The sequence below is a fragment of the Lactuca sativa genome, chromosome 6 (genome assembly GCF_002870075.4).
Source record: "Lactuca sativa cultivar Salinas chromosome 6, Lsat_Salinas_v11, whole genome shotgun sequence".
In the NCBI taxonomy this organism is placed as follows: Eukaryota; Viridiplantae; Streptophyta; class Magnoliopsida; order Asterales; family Asteraceae; genus Lactuca; species Lactuca sativa.
Window position 1 is genome coordinate 58,380,445 of NC_056628.2, and position 10,480 is coordinate 58,390,924.

The 10,480-nt window shown below is 28.8% G+C and overlaps 1 protein-coding gene across 1 annotated transcript; it reads left to right on the forward strand.

The window, feature by feature from the left end:
- Positions 1-7,606: 7,606 nt before the first annotated feature.
- Positions 7,607-9,236, forward strand: LOC111896632 (UPF0481 protein At3g47200). The gene has a single exon (XM_023892607.3). It carries the CDS (start codon positions 7,764-7,766, stop codon positions 9,072-9,074), a length of 1,311 nt encoding a protein of 436 aa, XP_023748375.1. The 5' UTR covers positions 7,607-7,763; the 3' UTR covers positions 9,075-9,236.
- The last annotated feature ends 1,244 nt before the right edge of the window (positions 9,237-10,480 follow it).

The following is a 10,480-nucleotide window of genomic DNA, read 5'->3' on the forward strand; positions in this document are numbered from 1 at the left end:
CTTTATGTCTAAGAATCATTATAGAATGATTGCCGATGACATATGACCCTACAACGTCACACCTTATAAGAAGTTACTACTAAGTGATTATTTATTAGAGTAATTTTGATTATTAATAAATATCAATACTTGTATTTAAATGGAAAAACATTATTTTATGAAATTAATATTTACCAATATATTGGAAATTATTGTTTCTATGAAATAATAATAAAGAGAACAAAAATAGCCATATTAAATCACATAGTATGATTTAAATGTTACGTATAACTTTTTGGTCACTTAGAGTAACCACTTAGTTGGAACTTGACTAGCTAGTTACAAGATTGAGTGAAGATCACACTACCCTCCGATTCCTCACATATAGTCGAATTCTATGAAGCTAGTAGATGATGGAGTGTGGTGTTTGTTTATTCTTCATTTCATGCTTGTAAGAAAGATCATACCCTTTCACTTGTAAGTCTTGACTTTTGTACACATTGGTGGGTATTGGAGACTTTCCAAGTGAAAAAGGTTGATCTTTTGGCATAAAATACTCTCTACTTCGCTGCCATATTTTCATAAATATGGACCTCTTTCCCTCTTCTTATTCTTGTAATTTTGGTGCTAGAGTTAAGAGCATATATGTTGCTTCTCTTTAAGGATTTATTTGGTATAAATCTTAAAGATTAAGAACAACATATTTACAAGTGAAGAATATCATCTTTGGCGGTTGATCCTTGCTTGGTGGATATCTCTAGACAACTTCTATTTTGGAGTTTGTTGTCATCTTCATCAACTTTCTGATTGCCAAAACGAACCAAACGTCTTTAAAGGTTGTAAACTTCTTCTTTCCTATGATTGTGTTTCAATTTTCCTAAGATTTGAAAACTGATCCTTGGTAGGAAAAATGATTTTAGTTTATTTAAATATAAAATTGTTTCTTTCGCTAATCACATTACGTTTGACACTATAATTAGACTTTTTTTTTTTTGAATAAATCTCAACAAGAACATATCCACACATCAAAACCTCTTCACTATCATAAGCCATTTTTGTCAATAATCGGAACATCTGAAATGTTAATCTCAGATGTGGCAAGTACCATATTCAGAAGCCAATTTAAAATAAAAGGGGACCATTGAACCCGGGTGGGTGCTCGACTAATATCAGGTCCAAAATAATCCCACCGGAGTTGGTTATTTTTGTAAAAGATATAATTGATTGTTATTTCCATTGAGAATAACTTTGAATATGGTATATTTATAAAACTAGATTATGACCCTCATTAAACGCGAGGAACGTATAAATAAAATATAAATGTATATAGACATTGCAGAATAATTAAAAAAAATCAGTGTTATTAGTATTATTGAAATGTATAGAAAACACACTGAAATCATAAATATATATAGTCGTTGAAGGACCTCTTTGTAGACAATATTTTTTTATTAAGCGAACGACCTTCCTCGTCACAAAGTAACTTCAAACTTTTTTTACTTATGACACGGGAAACAACTATATAACTGACCATGCACGAAAACGGGTGTACGCAAGTATAATCCAACATTTGAAAATGTATTTTCAAAATACATTATTATTTTATAGTTATATTGCAAAATATAATTGTTTATTTCAAAAAATAGCAACTTATTTATGTTCTTTCAAAACGAACCTCATACCCCCCCCCCCACACACACACACAATATTAAATATAAAGAAACTCTAACCAAAAAAATATAAAAACAATTATATTTGTTTGATTTAGATATTGTCCGTGATTCAATGAAAATGTCAAAATACATAATTGGCACACAACTTACTTGTTGTTATGATACGAATTAAACAACTTAAACACTTGAGAATGTCTTTTTTTATGATAATGATAAAATAATGGAAAAAAGAATGCTTACTTCAAGACATTTGCAGACATTTGAGTAAGGTCTATGGTCTTAACTGGTAAGTATTCATATCTTTTACATATAACTATTAAATGGTTATTCAAGATGAATTAGAAGTTTGCTGTTATTTCTTGCCGGTTTAGAAGTATGTTTCGACCATTTTTGCATCAGATAAAAAACATATATGTTTTTTTAGTATTACTAAAATCCTACTATCATATAAAATTATTTTTTTTTGCACCAGACCAAAGTCGGTGTTTTTTAGCATTATTATCATCATGTATTATACATTCTTGATAGTTTTGAAAAGTTTATTGCAATTTCTCATTTCTTCTTGAAAGTTCATTGTTATTTCTTGTTGCTTTTAGAAATAAGTTTTAGACAAATTTTTTGTATCAAACCAAATTTGAAGGTTATTTTCACATTATTACCATCGTTGTTCCATTTCATTTTTGTTATTTGAATATAGTTTTTGTAGTTCAAAATCGATACGAATACAATAATACTGACTATATATTAACCAACTCTCTATAATGTATAATTAAAAATTAAGATAATATAATCATAATTTATTGATGTTAGTTCAAATGTAATTTATTTGTGGAAGATGTTAGTTTTTGGTTATTTATTTGGGAAGCATAACATGTATTCTGCATTACAAGTGTTTACCTTTTGAATTTAGTATTTGTTACTTTATAATTTTATTTTAGCTTGACATAACCATGATGATCTCATATTTAATATTTTGCTCTTCTTGCACCTTTAATGCCTACGGACTTACATTCATTAAATCAAGATTTAACATTTTTTAAAAACAAATATAGACAAAAAAACCTTTTAAACTCAATGGATACGCTAAAAAACATGAGACTTGCCTTTTGTGAGATCAATAATACTAAATTTGACCACTTTCTGCAAAAATAATTTAAGTATCGAAGAAAACCAGATTGCCAAAATATATAATATCATTATTTAAGTCATAATCTGTTATATGCCAAAAAATTGAAAATTTCTGTCAAAACTCGGTTACATGCCTTCAAAGTTGAAAAAATATCCTTTATAGTTAGATGAGGGTATGAATTTAAAAAATCGTATTTCACTTTTTGTTGGATGTATTTTTTGATGATAGGAACAATTATCAGGTCAAACATAATCCATAAAAACCATCCTAGCCAAATAATAGATCGCTTAATCAATAAAATAGAATACCACAGTCGTAGATGGTAATACAGTTAGAGCATCTTTTTCTAAAAAGATCAAGAAATAGACAGTTTATTAGAATCCTATCACATTGATAAAAGTCATAATAAAGTGCAATAGATTGAATCGATAGTTTACAATAAATATAAAAAATGAAGCCCTATTAGAGATAGAAAACCTGAGGACAAGACAAAAGAAAAACATGTAACACTTAAAAAATTGCAAAAACAAAAACACATGATGCTAAAAATCTAGAAAAAAAAACCAAAATTCATACCAGGTTGTGAGGTGAGCGTCGAGAACTTGTGTCAGATTCTTTGAGACATTTCGTCAAACATCTAAGATGCATGTTCGAATAACCTATCTTTTGAATGTAACATGACAAAAAAAATCCAATGTCACAGGAAAGTGTAGAGAATGAACTAAATTAACATGTATTTAGATTATGCAAATTATTTTGAACAACGTCCCTTGAAAAATATACTTATTATTGTTTCATACCTACATACAAAGTTTAATAAAAAATGTTAATTGTAATTATAAAATTTGATTCTACCATATAAATACGACCATGTAGAAAATTTAAGAATCAAATAAAATTTTGTCTATAATACCGTAAATTTGATATTCAAGGAAATAAGATCATTCCTAATTTAGATTCGAACTTCTTAGCCTACTTTTGATGTGGTTCATGTATTAATATTTAGAGAATCTGGTAGGAAAAAATGTTGATATTAAGTGTTGTATATTTGTTGTTACTGGTAGAAAACTAAGTTTTATTTTAAAGTTATTTTTTTTCATGGTAAGTATGTTGCTATAATTTGTAAAAAAAATCACATAGCTATTGCAGTTTGTAGAGGTTGTTAAGGATCGAGTCCAAGTTAATAGGATAAACATTTAATATGAAAAGTTATACATTGTTGTTTTGTTTAACTTAATCTAGACTGAAAGATGTAATATGTTAAGCCAAAAAAAACCTTATGTAATGTTTTATGAGATTTGAAAAATAGAAACATAATTTTGTTAGTCATAGAAAGCAATCTTTGAATGGTTATATCTACTGTACAGAAATATATAATATTTGAATAATTATAGTTTAATCTTTTCTAAATTAAACCGTTTATAAAATGCATCCTCTTAATAGTGAATAAAAGAGAAATTAAAAGAGACATCTAAAACATGAAAAAATCACAACAGGTTACTGTTAAAAATGGTATAACAATGTACTTTAAAAGTACATTCCTAAAAATGGTATAATATGAAGTTATTATATTCAACAATAAGGTTATAAATAGTAACCAAACAGAGATTATCAAACAAACAGAAATAGTAGCAACAACCGATTTGATCCATTTTAAAATTTAATTACCGATTTACCCTTCTGATGAACATTGTCCATACTAAATTTTTTATTTAGCCTTCGGATAAAAATGGAAGTATCATGTAACAAATTTAATCATTTTAGTACACGTGTCATCTCAATATCTATTGTTGAATTGCTTTTCCAACCCAATGTTTTTCTAGTTTCCTAAGTTGAATTATCCTTTTGCCCTTATAGTCTCTTACTTAAAGGTTTCATGTATCTAATTTGCAATTAAATTAAAATAAATCACATAAATTTAGGAGTTTATTGATACCTTCAAAAGGTAAATTCGAATATTCCTTCTTTATTCTATCCCAAATAAAATTACCTTTATGCCCCTAAACCTTAAAATCATACTTAACATTTAAAAACATTCATCCAACAATATCAATAACCTTTAGTTATGATTTCAATTTAAAGTTAGAAATTTTGTAATTAAACCATCATATTAGGATATTAATTTACATTCAAGCACTAAAAAATATATCTTTATTCCTATTATACCCTTATCCTCCATTTTCCATTCGGTATTACCATATATTTATCTTAACAACAGATTATTTGAGTTCTATATCAAGATTATAATCCCTGTAATTCAGCCAAAATTTTAAGATATTTTATACAATCAAAAACAATAACGAGGTTGAGATAATCAAACAAACAGAAATAGTACCAACTCATGATTTGATCAATGTTTAAATTAAATTACTGATTTACCATTCTGATGAACATTGTACATACAAAATAATGATTTACCCTCTGGATAAAAAACGGAAGTATCATGCTAAACAAATACATAATTTTTTTTTTATTACAATGAACAAGAAAACGGGTAGGGTGCATTTGTCATTCCATCAAAGTATTTTGCTATATTGTGTTTTAACTGTTTTCCATCAAAGTACATTATTATTTTTTATAGATTAAATGTATGTAATATATTTTTCTATTTATTTGAAAAGTATCAGAAAAGTAGTTAACCAATTTCATGTAATTTGTGACAAAGAAAAATCGAAATATATGAATACATATATATGATACATGAACAAAAAAATAATTTAAAAAAATATAAAAAAACGAAAGAAGATACTGACCTTCTAGTGTATAACAACGAATGTTTGAAGCAGAGAATGACGATGAAAGTTATAAGCAATAAGAATGATGTTGTAGGAGAAGGCTTGAAGAAAAGCAACGATTGAAAATAAGTGTGAACCGCAAATTCAGAGATTAATCGTATATGTATGTGTTAATTTGAATCTGATTTTTTGGTATTAATGATTTCCTAATAAAATGGTTTTTATATTAATGTTTTACTAATATAAAAGGATTTATATTAATGGTTGATATTTAATTGAAATTGTTTTTAGTAATATCTTTTTAAAGTTGACCATTTTAAAACCTTGATAACCGAAAATTCAAGATTTAAAATTTAGGAATCTTTTATTAGAATTAAATACATTCCATTTCAATGGATTTAAGTTAATTTTGTGGAAAACTCTTATTGGAATTAAATACATTCCATTTTGGGAAGATAGCGTCAACAATTTGATGTAAGGGTGGAAAACATATGATTGAAATATAATCAAGGCCCATATTGTTTAAGATAATGTCATAAAATTTTTTGTTTTAATATATACTAAAGATAACAAAATTATTAATATGCTCATTCAATGACTTTTTTAAAAAAGAAAAAACTAAATGGAATTGAATTTTGAAGCGAAAAGTTATAAATAATGGAGTTAAATTATGAACAATATTAATTAGGGTTAATGATGACATAGATTCGTCAAAAGATGTCTTGAAGGAGATGCATGATTCAATTTGTAGAGATTTGTGTGAAGCAAAATAGAGGTGTGATAATTGGAGATGCAAGGAAGAGGCAATACGCAAATTCTAAGAATACATGAGCAAAAAGGAACCAACATATGGTGCTACATTCTGTTATGAAGAAACAAAGCATCAATTGAAGCACGACAATTGATATGAGGATGAAGAGTATTAGGGAATTATAGTTTAAGAGAGAAAAATAGAGGAGAAAGATGGTGCGGTTATTCATGTTTTTTGGTCAGATTTATGGAGAAACTGATATCTCATATATAAATAGAATGATATGCTTTAATCGATAACATAATTGTTGATTTTAAAAATTTTATAATTAAATGTAATTGTGATTGAATTGTGAAATATATTTTAGAAAGTATTTATAGATTCTATAATTAAATGTAATTATGTTTGAAATGTAATTACTAAATTTAAATATTCTATAATTAAATGTTTAGATTATATTTTGGAAAGATGATGCCAGCAAACTGATCTAACGGTGGAAATCATAAAATTGAAATATAATCAAAGACCCTGATTGTTTCATTGATGAAGGGTTTGTTAAATCGCCCCCCCCCCCCCTTACTTTATGTCAAATCAAAACGTTATATATATATATATATATATATATATATATATATATATATATATATATATATATATATATATATATATATATATATAATGTTTTTTTAAATATTTACCGTTTTAACTATTTCAATTTTTAATTTTACAAAAATAACTTATATTTTATATATCACTATTAATTTGTTGTATTTATTTGAAGGTTTTTATAAATTTATGTGTGTGCCATATGTCAAATCATGGGGGAGGGGGATAAACAAAGGGGTGACGGATTACCTCTTTCCATTGATGAATTAAGGGTATTTTTTAATAATATTTAAAGATACCCAAAAAGTTTAACTCGTGTATAGCAATCACATGTATTAAAATTGGGATATAACTCCATTTTGGTTCTACCAAAATTATGTAAGTTGATATATGTAGTTTAAGCGGGAAAAAAAAAAAGTTCTTTTATATAACTAAAATGATGCGTCTATACGGTTTAAATAAAATGATATATTTATATTAAAATTCTTTATGACAATGATCGTAACTAGTAGTTAAAAGTCTTTAATAACGTACACACAAAAAATGATAATATTAATGATTTTTCATGATTACAAATTCAACAATTCGAGTATTATTGAAAATTTTAATTTATAAATAAACTAAAAAATATCAATGACTATTCCTCGGAATTAATATCTACAAATTGCCAGTTTGAAATATTTTATAGATTTGGGACCCCACGCGGCAAAAGTCTTCGTCTCTTTCATTGATTTATTCTTCCACTTGTTCTTATGTAATGGTCGGAAGGAAACTACACAGAATCAACAACGAAAACCCTAAGCTTTTGACCTTTTTCGACTCAAGTTCTTCACATATCCATCCTTTAATCACATCCAATCATTCACCTGTAAACATCCCACACGAACAAGATGAATCAAAATCATGTTATCACAATAGCTGAAGAGGTGAAGCTCATGAACACCCAAATGGAAGAATCACCAAAATTACTACACAAATCAGCTGGAAAGGACTCTTGTTGCATATTCAGAGTCCCACAGAGTCTATTCGAGATCAACAAGGAGGCATATCAACCTCGAATCGTCTCAATCGGCCCATATCACCATGGAAACAAAGATCTTGAGATGATCCAAGAGCATAAATGGAGGTACCTGAAAGATTTGATCGAAAGAACAGGTAAGCCAATTGATTTTTTCTTGGGAATCGTAATGTCAATGCAGGATCAAATTCGACAAAGCTACTCAGAATCTATTGATCAGTTTTCCGCCAATGATCTTGCTAAAATGATGGTGCTTGATGGGTTTTTCTTGATTGAATTGTTCCGAAAAGTTGGAAAGTTGGTTGTGACTGATAAAGATGATCCCATTTTCAGAATGGTTTGGGTGTCGCCATTTTTAATGAGAGATCTTTTGAGAATAGAGAACCAAATCCCATTTTTTGTTCTCCAAAAGTTGTTTGATGTATCTAAAGATGTGTCTAAACCCGATGATCGCACACTTTCAACTTTAATCCTTGAGTTTTTCAATTACACAGTTGATAGGCCAAAAAGGGTACTAAATAAACTCAAGAATCTTGAAGGAAAACATTTACTAGATTTTTTCCGAAAAAGTTTTATAAACTCTACAGAAAATAACCCTGACAGGTCCAAAACCTCGTCCCTTAAACTTATCCAGCCAGCAACCAAACTCAAGATCGCTGGGGTTAAGTTTATGGCAAGTCATGAACCCGATAGCTTCTTGGACATTGAGTTCCGAAATGGTGTTCTTTTGATTCCTCAAATAAACATGGACGATTTTTACAGTTCGTTCTTTTTGAATTGTGTTGCTTTCGAGCAGTGTTATTTTCACTGCAGGAAACATATTACAACTTACGTTGTGTTCATGGGATGTCTAATGCACACCTCGACTGACGTGGGTTTACTTTCGGAAGGCAAGATTATTGAGAATTATTTTGGTACAGATAAAGAGATAGCGAAATTCTTCAAAAGTGTTGGGAAAGATGTAGCTTTTGATATCAAAAACAATTACTTGTTGGGCTTGTTTGTTGAAGTAAACGAGTATTGCAGGAATGGGTGGCATGTGCATGTGGCTGGGTTTAAGCATACGTATTTTGAGAGCCCATGGGCTGCAATTTCGGCATTTGCGGCCTTTTTGTTGCTTTCTCTTGCGGCTTTGCAAACAATTTATACTGTCTATCAGTATTATAACCCTCAGAAAGAGTAAGGATGGGTGGTGTGAAGGCGGCGATTGATGTAATAATGTTGTAGTTTTAAGATTGAACTTATATTTGTAATAAATTCATTTATATGTATTAGTTTCAACATTTTTTCCATAGGTTGTAAGTTTCATTGACATGTTTGTATATAACACCCTTGCTACATTTAACTTGGTTAGCCTTTTCTTAATGGTATTTGCATGCTTAGTGGAGTCTTTAAGGGTGTGGGAGCTAGGCTTCGCACAGGGCCCACATCGTGGAGGGGATCAGTTTTTACATGCTATTCGTTATAATAATTTAGTAATCCAAGCCTAAAAACAAAATTGATTTAAAGGTATTATCACCATGTCAAAGTTAGTTAAGGGTGGGCGAGTTTGATTATTGATTAACTAATTAATTTAAAATTAGTGCACCATCTAATTCAAAATTATAAGTTTCAAAATTTAAAATTTAAGAATTGCTTTTGGTCTTCAATTTTAGATATTAGAATCAATTTTCTAAAAGTTCAATGCTCACGAGTTGTGTTTCAATTTCAAAATTGATAAAGTTATGGTGTGGTTTGTGTCTTCGATTGTTTCAATTTCAAGCGATGACTTCTCCTAAGACAATATGTGAACAATACAATATTTATGAAAAAGTGGTTGTTTGCTTCCAAACAATATTTAAGAAATTTGATGACAAATATATTAAGTTCTATTGTAGCCGTCTTAAAGTCATACTTATGTATGGTAAATATTGACGTCAATGAACTTTATCTTGAGTTAAATCTGGTTGATGAGTTCGTATTAATTGAAACTACTAACCCCAAATATGTTTTAAAATATATGAAAAAAGTCAATTGTTTTCTAATACAATTAATGTATATAAAGTCTTGCTAGCTATTCTAGTAATCGCTGCGTCTATAGAAAAAAATTTCCCAACTTTGAAATTGTTAAAGTTCTACTTACAGACTACAATGTCACACGCTATACCTAAAATCTTGGAAATCATATATATTAAGAAGAATACATTAAAGAGTATTTAGATGAAGAGTTTAGGGACAACGTTGTTTCTAACAATTATCGACTTATTGTAGTATTAATGAATATTGCTTATACATAAAAATAAATTATATTTAGGGGCCCAATTTTATTTTTCGCATAAGGCCTCAAAATTAACGAGACGCCACTGTACATTGTAACATCCCGATTATGATGTACTTCTAATTTTGGACTCTATAATTTTATTATATTGCATTTAGGGTCCCTAAGTTAAGAAAGAGCGGAAAGGGGGCCTATAGTGGCATTTTGGTAAAGGATTAGGAATTGGATGAGTATGTTGTGCATACGTGTGTACGCTAAACGTACTAACGCACACCTTAGTACATTGGGGGTACACTTCATACGCAAGGCGTACTCGGAATGCATGCAAACCC